Source organism: Trifolium pratense, linkage group LG4 (genome assembly GCF_020283565.1).
Source record: "Trifolium pratense cultivar HEN17-A07 linkage group LG4, ARS_RC_1.1, whole genome shotgun sequence".
Lineage (NCBI taxonomy): Eukaryota > Viridiplantae > Streptophyta > Magnoliopsida > Fabales > Fabaceae > Trifolium > Trifolium pratense.
The window spans coordinates 44,168,095-44,196,049 of NC_060062.1; the positions used below are offsets into that span (position 1 = coordinate 44,168,095).

Here is a 27,955-nt window from a genome sequence, read left to right on the forward strand (position 1 = left end):
AGTATTATTATTCTTAATTTAAGAGTGGCAGTGTTGTTGAGAGGGTTCTGTAACTAATATGGAGAACCCGTGTAACATAAAAGAGAAATTCTTCAAAAAAAATTTACTGTGTTTTGTAATTGACCAACAATGACAATATTTCACAATGAATTACATTGTTACATTAGACATACATTAATGTTGCCCATCAACCGTTAAATATTTCTCGAAGTTAAATATCTCATTTATAAAGCTAAACATTACATCAAAACTCGACCGCTCAAAAAATGTCACACAAGTTATGTAGAACTTATGCTTAATTGGTAAGAATATTGCATTTTATATGTAAGATTGAAGTTCGAACCCAGATCTTCCACTTATTTACTTCAAGTGGTGAATTTCTAGTTATTAGACTACTTGATAAAAAAAATACTCATACAACATTTCATATATTGTAGCATTTGGGAGTATGGTATAGTTTTTTTTATGAGAAATGTTATGCTGACACAGTTTATGAACACAAATAGGACAAATATATTGTCCAAACACTTTTTTCAATTTTTAAATAATATAATCCATTTTATTGGTTTCCGTGCACACTGTAATGCCCATACGTTGTCAAAAATTTGGCTTGAGATTTTGTGTTTAAATATCATGCCTCTTTTTTTATAAAGGCGAAAAGAGTACAAAGGTGGCATCTAAGACATCTCAACTATAATGACACCCTTAAAAAGCCACCTAAAAAATACCCTAGTGAAATATATTAAAGTAAAATAAAATAAGAAGGATACAAAGGAACCTTGGGGGGCTAGACACCAAAACCCAAGGTGTAATATAATCTCTCCGCCTCATTAAAAATCTTACTAAGGATGATAAAATCTTGATGAAGGAAAAAAGAGTGCAGAGATAAAATATATTCAAACATAAACAATAAGATCAACAATTCTTCGGATTTAAACTTAATATATATGTGGACTGAAAGAATTTCATATTTCGCGTGACTTTTTCTCTTATGGTTGGAGGAGCGGTATCATGGAAGAATAAAAAATAGGGTCATGCTAACCGGTGCTCTTGGGACACTGGTTAAGGAAATCAAAAAAAGAAAATTTTGAATAGAAAAGAACACTTTTGAACTTTTGAGGAGTTGACTGCATAAACTCCAATATTAAATTACTATTTTTGCTTCATTAATCGGTGTTTAAAATAGTCCATGCTACTTCTACTATAAAAGGTAGAATTTGTGGTGTGCCTTGAGGCTACATATTCAAGAATTGTTGTTGTGGAACTTAACCTTGGGGCTTGTATTATCGACAGTATAGGTAAGGTCGCTAAAGATTATTGTGATAATTTCACAATTGTCTTCTTGTTTAAAATGAAAGGTGTCATTTGAACATATTGGTACAGTTTTTATTGAAATGTAAACTAGTTTACAATAAGTATTCATATCCTTTAAACTCTTATTATTTTGTTCAAAATATCAATAGTTTGTGCAATTGAAGAAACAAATGCAATCAAAACCATAGCCTCCACAAGCACCATGTGTTGCATTTTCCGACTCCAAGCACACTGAATTACAGTCCAAGCTACTAGAACAAGGCCCTAACCATGCTATACTTCTCCATGCACATAATTCTGCCTCCACCTCTACACATTACAAGAAAGAAAAAAAATTAATAAAGTAAATTAAGAACTTAAATAAGGCTTAAAATTGAAGAAGCACAAGAGAATAAATATAGGTGCTTAGTTAATTTGTACCCCATGTGAAAATAAGGAGAAGGGCAAGACAAAGGAATGTGAAGACAATGAAGAATTTGCTAGTAAAGGAACTCATGATTTATAAAATATGTAAATATATAATAGAAAGCAAGATAGGTAGACCAAAGAGATGACAATACTAGTTGAATTTTTTTTATATGATCTAGCTTGAAAGTTTTGAGAACAGGCTTGAGATTTTTTGTTGTTATATTTTCAATTTATTATTATTAATCTGTTTTAATTTACCCATATAGTCTTTCTATGAGTCAAGACATTGGCGAAGTTTAATGGAAAGAAAATTAAATTTACAATTTTTTTCTAGGTTTTAATCTGCCCATATAGTATGCCTAGCAGCCAAGGCATGGTAAAATATATTATTAGGCAGAAAAACAAATAATTTGGATGTGACACATGTCTTAGTAAGTAATTGTTTCAAGAATATTTTTTTTTATAGATAGATGAAATGACAATAGCCATTAAAAACTCACCCATAAGTAGATGAAATGAAGACGCTGGGTTTGAACTTTGGTCGCAATATCCGACCTAACAATTTCGCAAAAGGTACAGCTTGTGAATTGTTTTAAGAATTTTTTTTTTGGGTTTTCACCCTCTGGTTCCTATGGGAAGGGGCCCTGGTAGTCCAGAGTTCGGGGCGAGTTCTGGCATCAAGTGGTTCCAGTCTCATCCTAAATGCAGTTGCGGAGGATCGAACTATGGTCCTCCCTACCAAGTTCAGCGTCAATCACCACTGAATCAATTAACATTTGGTCCTGTTTTAAGAATTTTATTTATATATGTTGTAAGTGTAAAACAGAAATTTTTTTTTGTTTTACAATGTTGCAACAAGGATCGAACATAGGACCTCATGCATACTACTCAAATCTCTCGCCACTAGATCAAACCTAATGACTTAAGTGTAAACTTTAATTAATAATAACTGTATTTAAAGTCACACATGATTTGTGAGTTGTTGATGATGTATCAAATTATTCCCTACTTTTATCATTACAATAAAAAAAAAAAATTAACCGAACAGAAATGGTAAAGCTATAGTCATTGGTGGATGCTATGTCACAGCCACACACTATTGTATACTCTGATGCCTAATGAGAGATTTTATAGTTTTTTTATTTTCAATTCACACACTATTGTGCTATTCGATCCCACAGCAATTGAAGAAGCAAATACAATCAAAACCATAGCCTCCACAAGCACCGTGTGATGCATTCTCCGACTTCAAGCACTCTGAATTACAGTCCAAGCTTCTAGAACAAGGCCCTAACCATGTTTTACTTTTCCATGCACATAATTCTGCCTCCACCTCTACACATAAAAAGAAAAAAATAATAATTAATAAAGTAAATTAAGAACTTAAATAAGGCTTAAAATTGAAGAAGCACAAAAGATGAAACATAGGTTGCTTAGTTAATTTGTACCGCATGTGAAAATAAGAAGGGCAAGACAGAGGAATGTGAAGACAATATAGAATTTACTAGCAAAGAAAGTCATGATTTCAAAAATGAATATCTCTTAAAAATGTTTATTATCAATCTGTTTTAATTCACCTATATAGTCTTTCTAGGAGTCAAGATATGATAAAGTTTATTGGGAAGAAAATAAAATTTTCAACTTATTATTATCAATATGTTTTAATCTGCCCATATAGTATGCCTAGGAGCCAAGCCAAGGCATAGTAAAATATATTAAGCAGAAAAACAAATAATTTGGAGGTGACACGTACTTACTGAGTAAATGTTTCAAAAATATGTTGTGAGTGTAAAATTACATTACACTGTCAGACAAATGTAATAATTGTTAGCTTGTGAAAAACACTTCATCTGTGTTACTGTGTATATATAAAACACAAGTATTGTTCATCCTCTCTGACAAAAAAAATATTACAAAAGACATACAAGGGAATCCCATATTGGGGACAAAGGTATTCCCAATAAAAAAATTGCTAAGATCTCAATTTTGGACTCTGGTTCAAGCAAAAACAAACTCTGACGCTCTTTGCGAGTCTTACAAAGATTTTCTCATTTGGCTTTGGTGATGGCTCAGTCTTGACAGTAAGTGGCGACTCCGTTTTCACATCAGGTGATGGTTGCGCTTCCACAGCTGGTGGTGATGGCTCCGTTTTCTTCACATCAGGTGATAGTTGCGCTTCCACTCCTGGTAATGGCTCCGTTTTCACATCAAGTAATAGTTGCGCCGCCACTTCAGGTATTGGCTCAACTTCGACAGTAACTGATGGCTCAATTTGCATTGCAGTTGACTGACCATATATTAGATAAACAGCCGTCTCCTTAACGGTCAATCCATGCCCAAAAGCAACAAAAATCTCTACATTGTCACCAACCTCTAAATTTGATACTACACTCTTCCAATCTTCATCATTAAAGGAGATTACTGTGTCTCTCTTGTATATCTGAATAGTGAATTTTGTGTAATTAATGACCAAAACACTAGCGAGACATTCAGTTGCCATGTTTTCGAGTGTCGATGAATAAATAACACATAAAGTTATTCCCTTCATTCCACAATCACTATCCTCGGGCACTTGAAAATATACTGATGGTCCTTCAGATGTATAGGCTAACCAAGAAGGATAATTGTTACCCGGAAGGAAAGAAGCAATTGAATCATTGGTCGACAGTCCCTGTATCATTAACATATGCTTAGTTGTTTGTGTAATTAAGCATGCTTGGTTGTGAAACAAGGGATTTTTTTTAAGCATATAACTGTAGAATCTAGAAAATAATACTTTTATGTTACATGTTTGACCCTAGCATTTATATCAGTTTATCTTATAGACATACTTGAATAAATTTCTATCTTATTCTTTACAAAACTTTTCCACTTAAGAAAACAAATATAAATGGAAAATCATTAAAGGTGGAAGGATGGAGAAAGAACCTGCGATAAGCTCTTGCCAAGAGTCTCGTTGACTATGTGGCAACTTCCCATTCCAATCAAAATAGATTTCAGGGAAAGATCTGAGGTTTGTGATGCAAGCGATATTTCCAACTGAGTAAGATCATTAATAAATCTTCTCAATTCTTGTTTCAGTTGAATCTCTGAGTGACACTGTACCGAAACACATCTAAGTTTTGAACCGCTGCTAAGTATTGGTGATTGATAGATTAAACCCAAATTCTTACTATCTACATCCAAGGAAACAAGAGACATTGAAATGCCACCAAATGGGGGAATACGTGCTAAGGAATTCATTGTTGGTGACATCCAAGACCAAATGATAGAAGGAAAAACATCACGTGATAATCCTTCATATCCACATAGGGATATATATCCAATGTTTTTTGATCTAACAATCGAAAAAGGCACTTGTTTGACACCAGTGTTTGCTGCAATTAGAGTTGTCAAGGATTTCATTTGCGCTATATCTTCTTCCAATTTGACGATCTTTGAACAACCAGAAATGATGAGAGTTTTCACTGTTCTCAATTTATACATCTTTCTTGGGAGATTGACAAGACTTGAACAGTCCTTCAAATTTATGAGAAGAAGATTCTTGAGATCTCCAATGGACGGGTGTATATCGGATAAACTTGGACAATCCTTCATAATGAGTTTTTCTAGATTCGGTAATTTTGTAAAGTCAGGGGTGCTTTGCAAGTGCCTGGAATGACTGAGATTGAGAATTTTTAGCTTCTGCAAAAACTGCAAGAAAATAATCATTTAAAAGAAAAATTAGAGAGGAAAATGGGAAATAAAATGGTGGCAACAGATACTATTGTGATCAACCCGAGTTTAAGAAAATGATATTATACCTTGGCTTCCTTCCAAACTTGTTTAACATTGCTATGTTTTAATTCAAAAGCAACGAGATTTTCCTGATCAAAGTCATTGGGTACAGAGTTGAAGGTAGATCGTTGCCAATTGACCCATCTCAGGTTTTTGGAAAGATGCCCAAAATCTCCAGTGAGGTCAACACGATCAAGTTGTAAAAGTCTCAGTTTCTTCATGTCTTGGAAAACATTAGTACTAAAGCTAACTCTGCCTGTTCTTTGCATGTTCAAAATCAGTGCCTCAACAGTTTCTGTTCCCTGCATGTGAAGTAAGAAATCTGAGGAAAGTAACAAGAAATGCTTTTCATTGGCTTGCTAGAAAGTGATTCATAAAACGGAAGAACCCAAGCACACTAAGATTATGAATCCCGCAATTGTCAGCCATTAGTTATGAAGAGAAAAAACAGAAATAAACAGAACTTTATGATCTTGATAAGATTATGGAAATCAAAAGTTTGAAATTGTATACAGAGAAAGTTCTTACAGTATTTTTTGTCAAAACATCATGTACTTCCTCGTGTAACCACAATCGACTACGCTTCCCTGGCTCTCTTGCTGAACTTTCGCGAACAATTTCTCTTCCCATGTCTCTTATTAAATCATGCATTCCAATCTTGTTATTCTTCTCAACTTTTAGGAGGCTCCGATCTATGAGGACGGCTATTCCAATATCAGCATAAAGTCCACAGCCATTAAGTATCTCTGTAACATAGGCTCTGTCCTTACCAATAAAGAAACAGCATATGTCAAGAAATATATCCTTTACCATATCATCCTTTAAACCATCATAGCTTATTCTCAGCTTCTCATGCACTTGATCATTGGGAATTCTCTCTAACTTCGATAGTACACTTGTCCATTCTTGTTTTGTCCTATCAAATAAGTAGGATCCAAGGACTTCAAGAGCCAATGGTAACCCTCCACAATAAGCAGCCACGCTTCTTGAGAGTTCACTAAAGCCTCCTTTAGGACTTGCTTTTCTAAAAGCATGCCAAGAGAATAGCTCAAGGGACTCGTTTTTGTGCATTTCCTCCATTTTATAGACAGAGACAACTTTAAGTAACTTAAGTATGTGTACATCCCTGGTTGTAACAATTAACACACTTCCAGAACCAAAACATTTATTATTCCCACATAGGACTTTTATTTGCTGAAAATCGGTCACATCATCAAGTACCACGAGTGCTTTTTTTCCAGAAACCACTTTTTGGATCCTAGTTGTCCCCAACGCAATGCTATGTATCTTCTCCTTTGTTTTGAGGACATCTGAAAGAAGTTGTTGTTGTAAATGCATATGCCCTCTAGTATCCTGTTCACAAACTTCCCTTATATTTTCGATGAAACTTGTACAATCAAATCTACGATGAATTTCATTGTAGACAGCTTTGGCTACAGTTGTTTTGCCTGATCCTCCCATGCCCCAGATCCCTACTATACAAAAATTGCCCGCTTGTTTCTCAATCAACCCAACCACCTGCTTCACATGGGATTCCAACCCAACTGGAAATTCAGTTATAGGCAAGGTACTGTTGTCTAGTTTTGGTAAAATGGCCTCAACAATTTTATTCACTAATTCACGGTCACTCCTGCAATATAAATAATTATAAAACAGACATAATGAACATAAATAACCAAAGACTGTCTATATATTAATAGACTCAAAATATAAGTAAACTACATGAAATCAACAACTTACTCCTTAAGAGAAACTCAGCAACTTTGTCACAAGCCGATTTTAGGTAGTGATTCGTGAACGATGCACTAATCAAGTATGAAATCTAACATTAAAGCATTAAACCTATGTATTTTTAAAAGAGTTCTACAAAATTTCGACAAAATCTCTCCTATAATATGGAAATCTCCAAATTCTCAAACAACGTGTAAGATCGCAGAAACACCAGTCCAGTATAATAAGATTTCACACACATGCCAAACAAATGCTTATCTAGATACTACAAGTCTATTGTACAATATAACAAAGCCACTACAAAATGTCACAACCACCTGTTAGTAATTTAGCCAATTACAAATCACTACAAATTCTTACCTAGATACTTCAAGTTTCTTATACAACGTAACAATAGAAATGTTTGTTAGACATACACTGCATTCCGAGCACATCTTATATGGTTTCCATTTTTATATTAATATTAGTTATTTCTCTCTCCTTAGAATCCAACACACTGAAAACGGGTGTTCTTAAAATTTGGGTTGGGTCTAACTTAACACACTCCCTCAGCCCAACAATATTGAGATTGGTGCGTAGATATAAACAGATGGCTCGATAGTGGAAACCTGATAGCAGGTGATCCAACATATCTTCGAGAAGCTCTGGTACCATGTTAGAATTTGGGTTGTACCTAACTGAACCTTACAAAACCGGCTTGTAAGATGAGAATTGTCTCTCCTTATAAACTCATGTTCAAGCTATCTCACATCCTATATGAGACTTTTACACGATATCGGGTATACAATGTCAAAATTTTGTGTCCAAATATGTAACAAAGCCACCTACTACATGTCTCAAATGCTGATCAAAACACTACCTAACAAGACTAAAACATCACTAAAAGTATACTAAAAACAACTAATTGCACAAACATATAAGATTTTATAGCAACATATTAGTAATTTTCATTTTTCAGCTCAATTAACAACAAAAAAAATCATTGATTAAACTACCTGAAAGTGCTTCCATCCCAACCAGACAAATTAGAAGCTTCAGTCAAAACTTTTTTCCATCTATTCAAAACTCTTTCCATAACTTCCTCAATTATATACCTACTTTTAGCACTAACTTCCAAAGCTTTACCAAATTCACCTTTCTGATGTCTAACAACAGAAGGATCAACATCATAAAAAACAGGTAAAACAACTTGACTTTGAGTTCTACGACATTCCATAATTTTATCCAATTCATTTAAACACCAACTAGATTCAGCATAACTTTTTGAGAAAACAATGATTGATATATGAGAAACAGTAATTGCTTGAAGTAATTCATGTCCAATTTCTTCGCCTTTTTCGAGCTTTTCGTTGTCGAGAAAAGTGTTGATTCCAGAGTTTGAGAGGACTGCATAAAGATGTGAAACAAATGTTCTGCGTGTGTCTTCACCTCTGAAATTTATGAATACGTCATGAAGGTATTGTGGATTGGTGGATGAAGATGATGATGATGAATACATTGGTTGATTTTGAGTTTTGATGAAGTCAACGGTTGTAAGAAGATTATAATTATAATAAGTAGAAAAATGTGGAATAATAAGCTATGTATGAGTATGAAGTATGAACAACAACTTTATCAGTTTATCAAATATGTGGTGCGATGTCACCAAGGTCCTATTTAGCTTAGCTGGCAAATGTTGGTAGACCATACTAGTAGATGATAAACAAAATTTACTTTTTAGATTTATCTAATAATTTACATATATAAATGAATTTGAAAAGTTAATGTTGGTAGACCATTTTTTTTGCACCAAAATGTAAAATAAATACTTCATATTTTAAAAGTTTAATTGCACTTTTGTTCTTTCATTTTAAAATTTTCAATTCTAATTTCTTCTTCATATTTATGAACTCAAGATTGGCCATGTGATACTCTCTTAGATTAGTCCGATCGTGAATGTTTGAAATTTTAGAGTGTGTTTCTACTCTTCTGTTGGGTCAATCCATACAAAACAAAAAATTCTACTTGTAGATATTGAAATTGGTGTCCCTCGAATTAGTCGTCCTTAGATTGGATACCGAGTTTTCAAAAAAAAAAAATGATCATGCGGCATATTTTAAATCATATGACATACTCCCTCCGTCCCAAATTATAAGGGAAAAAAGCCCATTTTTTTTGTCCCAAATTATAAGAGAAAAATCATTTTCAAGAATGTTTTTTTCCTTATTTTCATAAAATTAAATGCAAATTGCATTTAATTTCTTCTCTCTCTCATTTTCTCAATAAACAACAACCAATAAAAATTGTTTTTACATCTTCCTATGCAACTTATTCCAAGGAAAACCCACAAAAACATACTTCAAATTCTCATGTTTTACTTTTTCTTAATAAGTGTGATTTTTTTATTTTCCCTTATAATTTGGGACGGAGGGAGTATGATCTAATGATATAGCATTATCTAGATTGCTTAATTATGACTTAATTGTAGTTTCATTCTCCTACTTTGTCAATTTTAGTCATCTCATTTCTAATTTTGTAATTTTATTTCCTATATTTCGTCAATTTATAATTTTTACAATTTCTAAGACTAACCTTAGATGCAGTTCTATATGTGTTGTTTTTGTCGTTCCTCTCAAAAAGAAAATTGCCTCCAAGTTAAGTTAATCTTCTCAGTTCTCATTTTGTACGTGAAAATTCATTTGAATCCCTTTTCTTGAACTGTGAATTGCGATGACTCATTGGAAAGGTAGGCCATTGTTTGAGCTCCAACTTTGTGTGGCATAACTTGCAGCAAAAGAGACCAGATGTGATTCTAAACCCACATAACATAACTCAATGTTAACACATTTGGAATATGCACTAAGTAATGCCTTCTCAACTTTAGGTGAACTATCACATAATAAGGATTCAATGCTGAGTGAACAATTCTATTCAAAGGCAATGTTCTCAATTGAACTGAAAACATTCAAATTCTAAGCACAATCATATAGTGAGGACTGAGGAGGACCATCTCATTTTGTTCAGCCAAACAACATGTGTAGCAATTAGCAAGTGATATTTCTACAATTGTATCAAGGCTCACATAAACAAAGACATGGAAATGAGTCCTATTATAACAGGATTTTTTGTTGCATTGAATTTGCCATTATAACAGTGGATTCGATGCCTAAACTCAGTGAAGAGCTTGATTTGTTGTCAACAATTTGGTGAGAATCTTGAGACCACCCTAAAGTAGCAATAAATATCACAAGATGTTCCTCAACACACCCAAATGTTCACAAGCTTCAATGAACCTGGATAAAAGGTATTCATGTGGCTTCTCACTGTAATTGCTTCTAAACAACAAGAACAACGCCAATGCTTCTATGTTTGTAACTATGTTGAGTAGTCATAGAAATCATGAATCGAAGAGAAAAAATAGCAAACAATCTATGTGCATCACATAATAAGGTGTTCAAATTGGAGTATTTGTGCCACAGGGTATTAACCAAGAAGACATGAAATTGATGAGGACCTAACACTACACTATTTGGACAGAAACCCATGCATGCTCTGCCATGGTGACAATGAAAGCACCAATGTAAGGGACCTAAAATGGAGTAGAATCACTAAGACTGTTTTATTGAATTGATGAAGCAAGATTATTTTTTTTTTTTGACACAAATTGATGAAGCAAGATAAGTTACATAAGAGAAGAAAAAGGAAAAAACAAAGAAACAAGGGATTTACTCCCTAATAAACTCTACACCCTAAGCATCATCCCAGAGTGGTCTAATTAACTCGATAGGCGGAGTAGAAATGTTTACCAACGACGAGTGAGAACTAGCACCCAATTTAGCCAATACATCCGCACACGGATTTCCCTCCCGAAGGGTGTGTGAAAGAGACACCTCCCAATCCTTGGCTAAAAGCTTCTTAATACGATGAATCTCATTTGCAAAGCGATGGTGTGATGTGACCCCCTCCTTGATTAAATTAACCGAGAGTAAAGAGTCTGAGCAACATAACACCTTCCAGAAGCCGCGTTCCCAACACAACTTAGCTAGAATGAGTACAATAAAGATAGAAGAATTAGAGAGATTATTGAGAAGGAGAGTCCAGATAGAGAAACGAATTACGACCTCACACTTTTCATGCATTTCCTATTGTCCTTTTCTTCTTATACACCTCATATCCTCACACACCCTTCTTTCGACGTGCTTCTTTTCCATTATGTTATAACCAATTGTTGATGACGACTTGGCTTTCCTCTATTGATATCATTATTCCCCTCTACATTTCCCCTGTAATTTCTAATACTGAATTTCAAATTCAGTACAGAATAAATTCACATGGAGAAAAACATAAGCACAACACAAATATAACTTCTACTTAGCATCATACAAATATGAACAAAGGACAAGAGAAGTTTCTCCTTCAGCATAAAACAACCAAACATGCAAATTTTGCCATATACAAAGACCGTAAGCTGCAACCTCATGAGTTTATATACAAGTGAATCATAACATCATCACCTATTGCATCAAATTGCCAGGTGCAATAGGCTTAATATCAGCCTATAGCCCCCATGGTGACTACTTCTTCACCAGGGTCATATTCTAAATTAACAGAAATTATGGAAACAATTATGGTTACTACAAAGAGTAATGTGGTCCGTACAAAAAGAGAATTGGGTTGCAGACATAACAGCTTAGCTAACAAAATCTTTCAGTTCCCTCAGAGAACAATCTTTCACCTTTAAGTAGAGAGCCTTTCTGGCTGACAGATAGGAAAATAAAACACGCAGAAAGAAAATGCCAAACAGCAGTAGTCAACCTTCCTTAATGCAGTAGTAGATAGATGTATGCAGCAAGGAGAAAGCAATCTCAGATATAACAGCATGTTGATGTTTGAATTTGCTTGTGTATTCCTTAAAAAATATCGCTAGGCCAATGAATGCATTTTACATGTGTATATTCCCAACCCCTAACACACTCCTTTCTATAAGATCTCTTTGGGCTTGATCATAATGTAAAACCCATTTTGCTTCCATCTACTGAAAATTTAATTTGATTATGAATGTTACAATGCCTGAGAAATATATCCCCGCATTATTATTCTATCATAAATCATGTTAGAGTGTTAAGTTATCTCTTTTTTGGATAAAATCCACATTAATCTTCCTACAAGAGACAATCCTGTTCAAGAGTCAAAACCAACAGAACAACAACAGTATGACTTCTCTCCGAGAAATTCATTTTTCACAAAAGAATTGAACCAGGAACCTCTCACTAAAAAGAGTATATTTGTACACACTCTTATCACTTATGTAGCTAACATGCTTCCTCTAGAACAATCCCATTGAATCATTGAAAGTTATCTTTTAGGATTCTTTTCCACACATCCTTATAGAATAATCTGTTTCCTTATTTAATATGGAATAGGGGTCAATTTAAACATACATAAGGATCAGTGCATTGTCATAAAACTAATTGGAAAAATCTTCATTCTGAATTAGACAAACAGAGAAACTAATATTAATCATCAGAAAAATAATTACCACAAAATAGAAATCAACTTCAGCTCTAAACTTATTTCAAAGCATATAAAAGTAATTCAGAAAGGGAATCCTCTAGTAGTAAATTTCCTTGATGAAGCCGCTAATCTCTTAACCTCTTTTGTCCTTTTATAAAATTCCATTAATTCATCAGCAATTTCCTTGTCATGGCATTTGACAAACAATTTTAAAAACCTCTCCTCTGACATCCTCAATGCTGTGAGTATTGAGGGTATTTTAAACTTAGAATCCATATCTTGTATCTTCAATGCTACAAGCGCCCGTGGCTTCAAAATAGTCTCCATATTTGCAAACAAGAGATATGGGCACTTAAAGATTATCTCAGCTTCAAGCTTCATTGTACTTAAAACAAAAGTCATGTTCCTCTGAACCTTATCAGTTGACAATGTCAAAATATGAGGACACTTCCCAAAAAGACCAAGTATCTCATCCTCCGAAAAACCAAACTTTGTGAAATTCAACACCTTTTCGCGAATCGTTTCTAGGCGAGAGATGCCTATTAATGTCACCACATATTTGTACAATTTCGAATCCTTAGAAACCCCGGTCCTACTTATATATTCTATCTTCTCATCGCCAAAGGAAGTCCTCGAGATGATCGTCGGCCGCAAAATCAGCATTTGAACCAAGTCCTTCTTCGTCACACCCAACTCTTCATACTGTGCAACAATACTTTCAATGTTATAGGTATTTTCACATAGCAATGAAGGGTTTCTTGCAATGGCCTTATGAAGCATTTCCCTTGACTCAAACAATGTCATAAGAGAGTCAAGCCTCTCGTTGAATTTAACGTTCATACGAGTCCTGAAAAATCGAGGCCTACAATTGATAATCTTCACAAGTTCAGCTGACCCTAAACCCAAATCACTAAGCAAGCAAAGTTTCGACTGAACCTGAGAAGGATCCGAATTGCGTAATGAAGGGCAACGAGTGAATATTCTCGTCAAATCATCATCATCACAACCCCATTTACTCAAAACTTCAGTAGTATCCTTCCATTTGTCACTAACTTTTTGCAATTCAACCTCATTTTCGGCTGGGACTTTCGTCGAATAGGTGGCGGGAGTGAAAATTGGCAAGGATTTTATAATTACTTGGGTGAATGAAAAATGCTGAAAAAGATTTGACCCATTTGAAAGAAATCGAAGCATGAGTGAATGTTGTAATCAAATTTGGAACGATATTCAGAGATTGCAATAAAAGAGATAAATGAAAAGTTTCTTCGAAAGTGTTCGAGTGAAGAAGCTATACGAAGGGAAATGGGGTTTCGATTTCACCAATTGTTATTGTGAGACAGAGGACAGAGAATTCTTAGTTTAAAAGACGTTGTCGTTGGATTTTATAAATAAATCTATTAACTATATCTAACGGTGAAAACATGGGCTGCACCATACACAACGATAAAGATGGTGCATGTTGGCAATAGAGGCAGTTTAGCAAGTCAATAATTGTAATGAAAAATAATTGGCAAAATTACACTACGGGTCATTTATCTTATTTTTTTGTAACATTTTGGTCCTTTATCTTTTTTTTTTAACACTTTGGTCCTTTATCTTTTATTTGTAACACCTTAGTCCCTTTTGTTGTAATAGTTTGGTCCTTTATCTTTTTTTATTTGTAACACTTTGGTCCTTTATTTTTTATAAATAAATAAGATAAGGACCAATGTGTTACGAAAAAAAAGATAAAGGACCAAATTGTTACAAAAAAAAGATAAAGGACCAAATTGTTACAAAAAAAATAAGATAAAGGACTAATTTTGCCAAAATAATTTATATAAATAAATTAACTTTTATATTAATTTATATATGAGAGGAGTGTTACCACAACTCAAACACAAATTAATTTTCACATTTAACCAATGAATCTCATCATTAAATGAAATGAGACGTGTTGAGGCACAATGCTGTGTTTGTTTTTAGCATTATTTAAAATATTTTTTTACAGTGTATTATTTTTTTTAAAATTTTTTTAAATCATAAAATTTCAGAAAAAAATTATTTTAAATAGTTTTTCACAAAAATTAATTTTTAGAGATGGTTTTTTAAAAAATTTGTGATTTTTATTAAATTAAAATATTTAACATGAATAATTAAATTATTGACTTTCAAAATGACTTTTTAAATTTATAAAAATTGAATTTAAAATAATTTTTATTATTTTTAACTAAATCATCATAAAATTCGTTTTCAAAAATATAAAGAAAAAAGTACTTTTTCTTGAATGTGTGAGAGAGATGACGGTGTTAAGGGGAAACTAGGGGGAGGAGGAAGGACAAACGATATCAGGAGATTCATGACCGACATGCTCTTCTGATGGTTCAAGAGGAGGACTATTGGAAACAACGCGCGAAGATGCATTGGCTTAAAGAAGGTGATATGAATACTAGTTTCTTCCATAAATCGGCAACTGCACGTCACAAGAAAAAGAAGGTTAGTAAACTTGTCGATGAAGGTGGCACCGAGGTTCATACTCAAGAGGAGCTTTGTGGGATAGCGAAACAATACTTTGAAGCTCTTTTTAAGCCTAAGAATGGCGCACAGGAACCGGTCCTTAATCTCATCCAGAGGCGTGTGACGAATAATATCTACCTTGTAGCGCCTATTACAAAGGATGAAATTCAACAAGCTTTGTTTCAGATGCATCCGGATAAATCCCCAGGGCCTGATGGATTTAATCCAGCTTTTTATTAGAGGTTCTGGGAGCAATGTGGAGATGATATCTTTTTGGCAACATCTAACTGATTGGAGAGAGGGTACTTCCCCACGAGTCTTAACGAAACAAACATTTGTCTCATTCCTAAATGTGACAATCCGATGTCTATGAAAGACCTGCGTCCTATATCTCTCTGCAACGTCGTCTATAAGATGATATCTAAAGTGCTTGCTAATAGGTTGAAGATTTGTCTTGATAAGTGTGTTTCCCAGGAGCAGTCAACATTTATGGAAGGTAGATCGATTCTTGATAATGCTCTTATTGCCATCGAAGTGATTCATGCTTTGAAGAGAAAAACTACAGGGCGCAGAGGTGAGTTAGCACTAAAGATTGATATTAGCAAAGCTTATGATAAGGTGGAATGGGGTTTTCTCTGTGGAGTCCTGACTAGAATGGGGTTTGGTGACGTGTGGATACGTTGGATAATGATGTGTGTAAGCTATGTCAATTACTCGGTACTCATGAATTATGACAGAGTTTGACCAATTATACCGGGTCGTGGGTTGCGACAAGGAGACCCTCTTTCTCCTTATCTGTTTATTCTGGTAGCGGAAGGCTTAACTTCTCTTATTCACTAGGCGGTTGGGAAGGGTGATGTTCATGGAGCGAGAATTTGTCGTGGCGCACCAGAGGTGTCTCACCTTCTGTTTGCAGATGATTGTTTCTTGTTTTGTCGGGCAAGTGTAGCAGAGGTAAATCAGCTTATGAGCATTCTTCATACTTATGAACTAGCCTCTGGTCAGGAAATTAATTTGACCAAATCCGAAGTATTTTTTAGTCGCAATATGTCTCTTGCCGATAAAAAAGACCTATCTCGTATACTTGGTGTCCGTCATGTTTTAGGAACAAGTATATATCTTGGTCTGCCGTCTATGATAAGAAGGAGTAAGAAAACAATATTCTCTTACATCAAGGACCGTATCTCCAAGAAAATGAATTCTTGGAGGGGAAGAGCATTGTCTAAGGCCGGTAAGGAGGTTATGATAAAATATGTGCTTCAAGCCATCCCATCATATGTTATGAGTATGTTTATCCTTCCTTCCTCACTCGTTGACGATATCGAGAAAATGTTGAATGCCTTTTGGTGGGGAGGCGGAGGTAACAACAATAAAGGGATCCACTTGTTAGCTTGGGACAGACTTGCATGCCCTAAGGCGAAGGGTGGTTTAGGTTTTCGTAACTTTGAAGCGTTCAATATGGCTATGGTGGCTAAACAAGCATGGAACATCATTCAAAATCCGGACTCGTTGGTGGCTAAACTAGTTAAAGCAAGGTATTTCCCACGCTCATCGTTACTCGAAGCATCTTTGGGCTATAATCCTAGCTTTGCATGGCGTAGTATTCTGAAGGCTAGACAAATTCTTTTACATGGGTGTAGGTGGCGGATTGGTAGTGGCGACAAAATCCGTGTTATGTATGATCCATGGCTGCGCGGAAAGGGTGAACGCTGGGTGTCCTCACCTCAAGTGGAAGATGTGCATAGTTTAGTTGTTAAAGATTTGTTACTTGAGAATTATAAAGCGTGGAATATAGCTAAGATTCGTAGCTTGTTTACAGGACGGGTAGTGGACGAGATTATCGCAACCCCTCTTATGAGTTTGGTTAAAGAGGACAACGTGGTTTGGGAGGAGGAAAGAAATGGGTGTTATTCAGTTAAATCTGGTTACAATCTAGCAATGAGATGTATTATTCGAAGCGACAAGCACCATGTAGAGGGCAATTGGAATGATATTTGGAAAGCTCAATCTCCTCACAAAACGCGTCACTTACTATGGAGGTTGTGTAGGGGGTGTCTGCCAACGCGAGCCCGCTTGAGACAACGTTATGTACAATGTGAACTAAGTTGTCCTATGTGCAATGTTGAGGTTGAAGATGATATTCGTGTGTTTTTTGGATGCGTAGCAACTCGCGAATGTTGGTCGGTCGCAGGCCTGTCACAGTTGCTGCATAATGCAGCTTACCAGCATGGGCCGGTCACAGACAGGGTGTTTCGAATGTGCAGAAATGAGGACAGTGCAATGATAGGACGAGTTGCATCGTTATTGTGGTGCATTTGGCATAATCGAAACGACAAAATCTGGAATGACAATATTCAGTCCCCGAGCCAAGTTGGAAGCATGGCGTTCGCCGTATGGAATGAGTGGTTTACTGTCCACCAACTGCAGGGTCATAACGTTGTTCCTGTTGAGGATCTTAGGTCGGTTCGGTGGGAGAAACCAGGAGTGGGATGGATAAAGTGTAATGTTGATGCTGTGTTTGTAGTTGCGTCCGGTGTTACTTCTATGGGTCTTTACTTTCGTGATACCAATGGACATTTTGTGGCTGACTTGACTCAATGGCAGCAGCTTTTTTATTCCATAGTGGAAGGCGAAGCATTGGCACTATTATATGCTATGAAAGAGGCCATCCATCGTGGATTTGTTCGAGTTAAATTTGAAAGTGACTCAAAGTTGTTGGTTGACGCTATCCATTCGAGAAGACGAGGCAATTCGGAATTTAGTTTAATTGTTAGCGACATTATTCTTCTTATGTCATCTTCTTATGTAAACTTTAAGGTTAAGTTTGTTAGGAGACAAGCAAATTTGGTTGCTCATACTCTTGCTAGGGCGGCCAATGTTTGGGCTAGTTTTCATAGATTTGAGATTATTCCCTTATGTATTGAACAATTATTAGTTAATGATATGAATTAAGTTTGTTTGGTTAAAAAAAAATGCACCCAATATTAAGTTAATTTAAATATAAAAATACGAAAATACTCATTCTATTTTTAAATATAAAAATATTATCGCTTTATATCTCTCCGATACAATTTTGTATTGTCTTGTATTATTTTGTTCTATCATATAATGTTCTGTCTAGTCTTGTTGTTTTATGAATCAAACGCATCTTAGTTCTTATAAGAATGATGTTACTACCTTTGTTGAAAAATTTGTTTATCAAACAAGATGTGCTCTCTCTATTAACAAAATTTTATTCATGCACAACTCCTTTCAATATTCACATGTTTAAAATCTCTTTATCACTCACGTGAATTGAGATCAGCTGCTGTGATTTTTCACGCAATTCGATGTTGTATTTAATATTTGTTGATTTAAAATCTGACTATTTTAACTAAGTTATTGGACTCAAGTGGTTAATACAAAAATGACGAATTTCGAGAGAACTCGTATTCAATTTCTGGGGGGGAACAATTTCTTAGCCAAACTTTACTTACCTCGCGGCCGAACTCTGGATTAATAGGGTGTATTTCCCCTATGAACTAGAGGATTATCAACAAAAAAGAAATAGACTATTTTTATATTGGACTTCGGCCCCTTTTGTACCCAAAAAAACATCAGACTATTTGACTTTGCATCAAATTTAACTAATTTACATAATATCAATAATTTGATTGAGATTAGACGACTGAGATCAATAACTGCATTTCTACATTGAATCTCATTCCTACAAACAACCTATTATATTTAGGCTTAACTATACATTTGGTCCCTTACGTTTATTTTAGGTTTCAATTTGGTCCCTTACGTTTAAAAAGTATCAATTTGGTCCCTTACGTTTATTTTAGGTTTCAAGTTAGTCCTTTCCGTCAATTTTGTCACATGTGGCAGTTAATTTGCATACGTGGACTGACACGTGACACTTTGACACGCTGACACGTGTACTGTTCAAACGGTGTTAGTGACAAAACTAACGGAAAGGACTAACTTGAAACCTAAAATAAACGTAAGGGTCCAAATTGATATTTTTTAAACGTAAGGGACCAAATTAAAATCTAAAATAAATATAAGGACCAAATGTGTAGTTAAGCCTTATATTTATGTTGCTGTGTATTGGGTAACCTCTTGTCAAAGAAAATAAAAACAAAAACTAGATAACCTCAACAGCATTACAAACTTCATGTCCATTATTTCTCTTTTAATTGAATTTAAATGGCTCCAGGTCTGGAACAGGTACCACTGCCACAGACACAGTCTATATTTTAAAGCCAACTGTCCTCAAAATTATTCAAGAATTGATCGTTGCTGACACTCATCACACCAGAAAACATTACTCACCCTATTTACTTGTCATAATCTGGGACCACATACATTATCTGAAATCTTAAAACTAAGCATATTATTCAGGCCAATGCTAGGGTGGGAGACCATGACATGTCTCTCACCGGTGCACCATATGATATGTGGATTGGATTGAATGTGTACATGATATTATGGTGTACTGTCAGTATTATATTATTTATTAATTTTTTTGAAAAAAAAAAGTTTTCAATTTTTCCGGATAAAATTTTTCTATTTTTTTTTGGAAAAAAAATTTCGGTTTTTTTTTCGAAAAAAAAAGTTCCAAATTTTTAAGGAAAAAAGTTTCGATTTTAGAAAAAAACAATTCCGGAGTCTTTGCTGAACAAAAAAGTTTTCGTTCTTTTTTCAAAAAAAAAAGTTTCGGATATTTTCCGAAAATAAAGTTTCCGATTTTTTTTCTGAAAAAGATCCAATATTTTATTCGGAAAAAAAGTTTCAAATATTTTCTATTTTTTTACTCTTTTTTGTATCGACAATAATTTTTAGGTGAACATTTCGAAACTATTTTTCCCAAAAAATCGGAAATTTTTTTTGGGAAAAATCTGAACTTTTTCCATAAAAAAACAAAAACTTTTTTTTTTTGAAAAATATCCGAAACTTTTTTCCCGAAAAAAGAACGGAAAATTTTTTTCCCAGAAAAACTCTGGAATTGCTTTTATGTGAAATCGAAATTTTTTCCCCCAAAAATCAGGAACTTTTTTTCCAAAAGAAAAAATCGAAAATTTTGTGCCCGAAAAAAAGATAGAAAACTTTTTTCCAGAAAAATTTAAAACTTTTTTTTTTCAAAAAAATATAAATAATATAATACTGACAGTACACCATAATATCATGTACACATTCAATCCAATCCACATATCATATGGTGCACCAGTGAGAGACATGTCATGGTCTCCCACCCTAGAATTGGCCTATTATTCAATCCAAAAACAAACTAAAGCATATACTAATTACTTACTGTACATAATTAAACTAAAAAAGAGAAGATAGAAATATCCTTAACGTGTTTGAAGAACAAAAACTTCAAATTCGGGACACTCCATTTATTCATTTTTAAGCTAGATTCTCTAGCCATTAAATTATTTGAGAAGAGAAAAAAAAATCCTTAACTAGTTTTCTTCAGTATAAATTCGTATAGTGGTCCTTCATTTTTGTGTTTCATTCATTTCATTGAATGAATGGCTTGGAATTATCGATCCGACAAAGTTTAAAGTTGAGACCCACTACATTTCTAATGGTTATAAACGAGGCGGATGCTAGCGTGAGTTAATAGAGCATGTCTCTCACAAGTGAGAGAGTGATTTTAACCGGCTATTGAAAGTCGTTCCGGTTCTAATAATTTTTTTTTCTTTTTCTGTTTTCTTTCTTCCGAGGAATAAAATATTGTAATAATAGTGTTCTTTTCAATTTGTCATAATTATTATTTCCTCCGGTTCTATATATAACGAACACTTTGGAAAAAAACTGGTTATTTTTATAAGAAACACTCTTTTAATTTATTCTTTATTAAATAGATAATCCATTTTATACCCTTATTAAATTGTATAAAATGTAATTATTCCAATTTTATGCATTAATTACACAGACACATTCCTAAGGTTAGTTTTGGAATAACACATAGTAATATTTTAGAACTTTTAATAAAAAAAGTCTCATTCGTCTATGTATTTTTCCTCAATGTGATCCTTATATATAGGACCGGATGAAGTATTACACATTAAATAACAAACACTTTTCTACGACAAAAAAAAATCGGTTCTGTTACTTATAAAAAAAATAAAAATAATATGTACAGTATATTATTAGAAACGAGTTCGACGAGTCCACTTATTCTGGATTGTTACAAAGATGAAAAACAGAGAAATGGCGGTCGTGGTGAAGTTGTTGAATTTGTTAATACTACAATACTTGAGAATCTAATTCATTGTATTCCTTCATTACCCTTCACATAATTATCATCGATCACTCCTACCATGACTCTTTAATCAACATTCAAAACATAACCCAGATCCACCCATTATATTGCATGACGACTTTTACTTCTGAAACTCACAATTCATAGCTTAGTAGAAACATCAATTATGATCCGAGGGAAACAAGATATGGACAATAAATGCTTATCGATATGGTGATATTGTTGACAACACATTATATGGATTGAACCGGGCGAGTAACTTAAGGTCCAATTCGCCAAGACCTATTAACACTCTGATTGGGCTCATCATAATGAATGAATAAACTGTTTGTTTTGATAGATTTATGAGAGAGAGAAATAAAGAAGAGAGAAATAGCAAATAAATAAAGTATTTCTTTAGTTTGGATGAAGAGAGAAATAAGGAGAGAGAGAAATTTTTTAGGTGGGTCCCATACCAAAAGAAATCTCTCCTCAATAGGCGAGATTTGTGAGTTGAAGGAGTGAAAATATGTAGTTTCCAAAAATGTCCTTCTCCTTATTTTTATTTTTTTAAAATATGAAGGATAAATTAGTCTTTTTCATTTTTATTAATTTCTCTCTATCCATATTTCTACTCATCCTCTTCTCTATTTCTATTCATCCAAACAATATAGAATTTCCACTCAACTTCTCTCTTATTTCTCTCTCTTTTATTTATCTCTTCACTATTTCTCTCTTTCCTATTTCTTTGAACATCCAAACACAGTGTTAGTAATTGGGTTGAGACCCAATACCCTATTTGCCCACGACCCCATGACCAAAACATGAAGGAATTAGTGGGAAGATATTTTTATCCATAAACTCACTCACTCCATGACTAGAGATCATGAGGTCTCCAAAGCAAAAATCACCACTATGAAGGTCTATAAATAGCACCTCATATCCATGGGAAGAATACACGTTCCAAATTGATACTAACAAGAGCAATATACTTATTCAATCATATGTAAACAATCTTCAAATTGATACTAACATATATATATATATATATATATATATATATATATATATATATATGAAAAGTTTGGCGTTTTAAATAAAATGGAATAGCAAAGGCTACCAGAAACAATAACCGAGCTTCGCCCTTTGTATGCGCAACTCTTCATGGATAATCTTCTTGACTGTTCTAATGTTAATTCTCTCTTGATTTGAAAATTGAAGTGCTATCGTTAAAATAATAAGTCTCGAATTAAAATGTGAAATTACTTCTGACCTTCCCATTGTTAAATAACTGATTATCCCAAAAGCTTAAGCTATTAGGATAGAGCCACATCAATAGTTTTATATTATTTCTAACACGCCCCTCACGCAAGAGCCCACTTGGACTTGAAGCGTGGATAATGCATAGGTCCACCTACCATATGCTTAAATTTCACTTTTTAATTAAAAAGTGAGGGGAGCGGGAATCGAACTCTAGAGCACTTAGTCATAGAGGCTCTGATACCATGTCAAATAACCGATTATCCCAAAAACTTAAGCTTTTAGGATAGGGTCACATCAATGATTTTATATTATTTCTAACACCTATCTGAAATCTCAATCTCAATTCCGAATGAAATTATTGGCCACCGCCAATTTTTTTAATTTTATTTTTGTTTAGTAACCTAGTGATTAGAAATTTCAACTTAAAGGTGACTAAGTGTAATGTCAAGAATTCAAACCCCAACTTTTCTTAATTTATGTGACGACTCTACCGACTGAGTTAAGCTAATCAGAAGAATTTCTTTATTAATGGATATTGTTTTAGAGATTGAAAAAAATAATAAAAAGGAGCCATTTTATTTTAAATAAAGTTAAGTTAAAAACAAAACAAAAACTAACGCAAGGTGTTTGCTGAAGGGGTAAAAAAAAAAATTTACAAATTTATTTTGTCTAACAATATAAAAAAATTACTTTAACTTTGTGTCAAATCACTGACATAAAAGTAGATGAAAAAAAGTCAAAGAAACCTACTATAGTACACTGTAGCAACAATTATCCTGTACTTAATCCATACCATTTATTGGTTTTTCAACATATCTAATGGTGGAAAAGTACCTTTCACCAATGAGAGACATGATTTGCTTTCCCACTCTAGAATCAGCCTATAAACGATGTACATTTTCCGCATATAAATTATTTTTCTCACACTTCAATCATTTTCATTCAACTTTATCTTAATTTAATATAATAATTTTTCTCAGAAATTCGACCCAATCCAATTCCTTCCATAAACTACTACAATATTCTAATAATTAAATTCATATTAAAATAAATATATACTAACAAAATTTCAAAAATTCCCGATCAATCATCTCTTTCGGCCATCTCATCTGACTCGGAGGATCAGTATCTGCAGTTAAAAAAAATCATCTCGTTCGGACAAAGGCACCACCGCGCCTAGTCTCGGAAACAGCGTCCTCAAATCCAACTAACCTACATTTAGCGCCACTGAAAGAAGAAACAGCAGGAACCGGGTTCCCCTGAACCGGGTTTGTGGTTCTACGATACGGTCCAAACCACTTATTCTGCATGTACCGGTTTTTTCTCCAAGGAGGAATACTCAACCCTCCACTCCTTAAACACAGTTTCACAGCACCACACAAAGCCAAAACGGTGCGTTTCAACTCCTCCGATTTTCCGACGAAAATTTCAGGAACGTAACTCAGAATCTCCGAGTAACGACTCGTCGGACGTGCGATTTCGAATTGTCCGGCGAAATTAAGCTCAACGAAGTACCTATTGTTTTGCCACGTGGACGATTCAGATCGCACCACGTCGATGAACTCATGGTTACCGGCGGTGAGTCCGCCGGAGGAATCCCACCGTGTCTTGCAAATCGCAGCATTGTAACCTTTCTCACGCAAAAACGACATCACGTTCCGATTGTAAAGCGTAACGTTTTGTTTCTTCAGAAATGCGAATTTCACCGCTGCTTCAGAAACATGTGATCGAAGCATTTTCATGTAAGAATCTGCATTAGCGTTTTCAGAGCTTAATTGTAGTAGATCCTTCACCGATTCCATGCAATCGGTTACCGAGTCAACTCGCTCCGAGTCGAAATCGTTTCCAGCTGAGTCACTCTCGTTTTCATTATCTTCCTCCAAAAAACCATACACTAGCTCAGAGAGAGACAGTGAAGAATCGCATTCGCCGGTACCGGAATGTTCACTTCCGCTGCTAACACCGCTTAGTTGCCGGAAATCACCGCCGATGAGTCGAGCTTTTGCTTCGTCGTTTAACGGATCGGTGACTCGTTTCTTTCTAGCAAAATTCATTGTTGAATGTTGATAACTTAATGAAAGAGAAACGGGTTCGGGTTATGGATTAGGATCGGATTCGGGTTATAGTTTTTTGTTTGTGGAGAGAAGTGAGAGAGTCTGGTTTTATATATAGATGATGAGAATAGTTAGAATTTTGTCGAGAATATTCGAGGGAATTAAACTATTTAAAATTGTACTATGAGTTTATGCGATTTTGATTCAATTTTTGTGTGATTTAAGAAATTGAATATTTGACTAAGTTAAAGTGTTAAACAAGGATATGCTACGTAGGTTCGAAATGGGATATTAGAATTTACATGTAACATATTATATAGATGCTTTGGCATATTCATTTCCTTTTTCAGAAATGTTAATTGTTTTTATGTAGATTTGGATAGGCCTATTTAGGGAGTTAATTAAACAATAAATGTGTATTGTAATTGTAATTTATCTTAGAATAGGGAATAAGAAATAATTCAACTCTACAAGTCAGTTTGTAAAATGAGAATTGTTTACATTTTACCATCTTAAAATTTATGTATGGATATATAGACAGATGACTCAACGGATGATATCATTTTAGAATTGGGAATTAGGTTTAACTCAATTCTATAAAACTGACTTGTAAAATAAAAATTGCATCTTTTTTTAAAAGATATATTCAGACTATCTACGACCGATGTGAGATTTCTTAACAAATTTCAGTCATTCAATCTTATATTATCAATTAAAATTGTTTTCTATTAATCTTAAGAGTTAAGACATATAACTACACTCATATCATATGTATGGTGTTTGGTTTTTTGGTTATGCCATGCCATGGGGTTGTGATGTGTGAGAGTGTGATTTCAACATGTGTGTGTAAGGGAAAGGTTAGGTTACACGAGAATGGCACGTGTGTGGAATGCGACAGTAGTTGGATAAGGAAGTAAGGGAAAGGTAGGGTCGTTTTGAAGGATAATAGAGTTTGCCGTTTAGTGATCGTGGAAGGCCGTTTGTGGGTAAATGTTAACATTGTTGTATCATTATTTTGGGAGGGCCCAAGTGTAAAGAATTTATTTGCTTTGCCGTGTTGATAATTAAATTAAATAAGGACTAAATTTATGTTCAGTTTCATATAGACAGTTTTTACTATGCTAGATAAATGAAGGAAGTTATTTTTATTTAAAAACAATTTTCTTTTCCTTTTTTTAAATATAAATAACTATTTGTTTGTGAAGGAACAAGAAAAACTGCATCTAAGGAAATGCATATAAATTTTGTCCATTAAATAATAAATCAATGTTATTATTAGAGGAAATTGTGGATAAGTTTGATGATAAATTGATGAGTGTTTTAATTATGAGGAATATGCTATCTAGATGAGGATTGTTGAATGTTAGTATTTTTTATTTACAAGTTTTGGATATGAAAGCTAGTAGGGTATAATTATTGTCAAGAGGTTAAATAAAATGTTATGAGTTTACCAAAATAAAATAGAAAAAGTTTACGATATTTTGGTATGCGATGGATATTCCAAAGACAATGAAAAAGTCACCAATGAACTCAACGTTTTTTTTGAGGTAACCAATGAACTCAATGTTGATGGTTATCTTTACGTTAGATATTTTTTAGCTCAAAATACGTTTTTACATGTCACTTTATCTTATCTTAAACCATTTCACTGTATATTTTGTAAAAAATATTGAGCAGAACGTGTTTTAAAATAATTAAATATAGGGTCATGTTAACTTGTGTCTTAAGGACACGTGTTAAGCTACCTAAAAATAGAAATACAGCATTTAATGATACAAAGATTTTAATGTTTAGATAACTGAATACACCACAAGTTCAATAAATTTTTTTCACATTAATCTTCTTAACATGTGCCCTTAAGGGCACCGTTAATGTTAGTTAACATTGATGAAGAAAACGATTAAAACAACATCAATTAAGAAAAATAGTAATTGTCAAAAATAATAGGGTCATCTTAAACAGTGTTCCGAGACACTTGTTAAACATATTAAAAAAGAAAATAAATAACAAAAGTAATGATGAGAGATAATAATTTTATACATTTTAAAGCATTGAATGCACAATTTATGAGATAAAATTTCCATAATAATAGTCTTAACCAGTGCCCGGTGGCACTCTTTAGCATTTTCCAAAATAATATATGCAAATTTGCAAGTCTTGCAGCTTCGTAGGATACAAGTAGGGTTGGGAACAGGCCAGGCCAGGCCAGGCCTTGACAGGCCTAAGCCTGGCCTACGATTTTTTTTCAGGCCTGAGCCTGGCCTGCGGCCTATCAAATGTTATTTTTTTTTGCCTGGCCTGAGCCTTTTAAAAACCTGGTCTGGCCTTGTAGCCTGTTTAAAAGCATGTGTTACATTAAAGCTTCTCTATATAGTTTTTTTAAATAGGCTAAACAGGCCTTAAAAAGTTTACGTTTAAATTTTTATAATTTCTACAACATTAAGAAAAAGCTAATAATATGATTAACACAATAATTAAAAACTAATAAAATAACAAATACGATTACGAAAAATAATAATTATTATAAATAATATTTTTTTATAAGATATAAATAATAATATTATATAAATAATTATTATTATAAACAGGCCGGCCTATCAGGCTTCGTAGGTCTTTTTAGAAGCCTAAGCCTGGCCTATTTATGTAAACAGGCCGTTTTCAAAGCCTAAGCCTGACATTTTTAATAATCAGGCCAGGCCAGGCTTATACAGGCCAGGCCAAAAGCCCCTGTAGGCCGCCTGGCCTATTCCCAACCCTAGATACAAGTACCCAACGAAAATTCAAGTAAATGGGAAAAATAACGTGGTTTTAAATTTTAATATCTGAAGCAAATTTTTGGGTATTCTTGTCATGATATTTTATTTTTTGTTACGTATTTATCTAGCTACTACCGTTCAGTATATATCAATTGGTTGTTGGTTGAGTTATATATGATATTCCACTTGCAATAATTGTTGCTTAATAGTCTTAAATAATAGTATTATGATTTTAATGTAAAATATGTACAAATCCTGTAGCTGGATCGATAAGAATAAGATGTTGACACTATGTAAGCAAAAAAATATGTTGACACTATGTGTAAAATATTTTCCAATAAAAAGGTTCTACCAAAAAAGAAAGAGATGTTGGCACTATGTGAAGTGTGAACATTGCCGACATGTTTTTTTTTTGGATTATGAACATCGAT

The 27,955-nt window shown here is 34.0% G+C and overlaps 3 protein-coding genes and 1 long non-coding RNA gene across 4 annotated transcripts; all 4 read right to left on the minus strand.

The window, feature by feature from the left end:
- Positions 1-1,299: 1,299 nt before the first annotated feature.
- On the minus strand, positions 1,300-2,216 carry LOC123923863. The gene is made up of 2 exons (XR_006814505.1): positions 1,735-2,216; positions 1,300-1,623 (listed from the first exon to the last, which is right to left on the minus strand). It is a non-coding gene; the product is annotated as an uncharacterized LOC123923863 (long non-coding RNA).
- A 1,259-nt stretch (positions 2,217-3,475) lies between these two features.
- LOC123923864 (disease resistance protein RPV1-like) lies at positions 3,476-8,860 on the minus strand. The gene is made up of 5 exons (XM_045976608.1): positions 8,226-8,860; positions 6,028-7,129; positions 5,526-5,801; positions 4,651-5,415; positions 3,476-4,393 (listed from the first exon to the last, which is right to left on the minus strand). The coding sequence occupies exons 1-5, from the start codon at positions 8,726-8,728 to the stop codon at positions 3,695-3,697; spliced, it is 3,345 nt and encodes a 1,114-aa protein (XP_045832564.1). The 5' UTR covers positions 8,729-8,860; the 3' UTR covers positions 3,476-3,694.
- Positions 8,861-10,863: 2,003 nt separating this feature from the next.
- Positions 10,864-14,158, minus strand: LOC123923865. Its single transcript, XM_045976609.1, has one exon. The coding sequence runs from the start codon at positions 13,915-13,917 to the stop codon at positions 12,805-12,807; it is 1,113 nt and encodes a 370-aa protein (XP_045832565.1). The 5' UTR covers positions 13,918-14,158; the 3' UTR covers positions 10,864-12,804.
- Positions 14,159-23,279: 9,121 nt separating this feature from the next.
- On the minus strand, positions 23,280-25,294 carry LOC123923866. The gene has a single exon (XM_045976610.1). The coding sequence runs from the start codon at positions 24,766-24,768 to the stop codon at positions 23,860-23,862; it is 909 nt and encodes a 302-aa protein (XP_045832566.1). The 5' UTR covers positions 24,769-25,294; the 3' UTR covers positions 23,280-23,859.
- Positions 25,295-27,955: the final 2,661 nt, after the last annotated feature.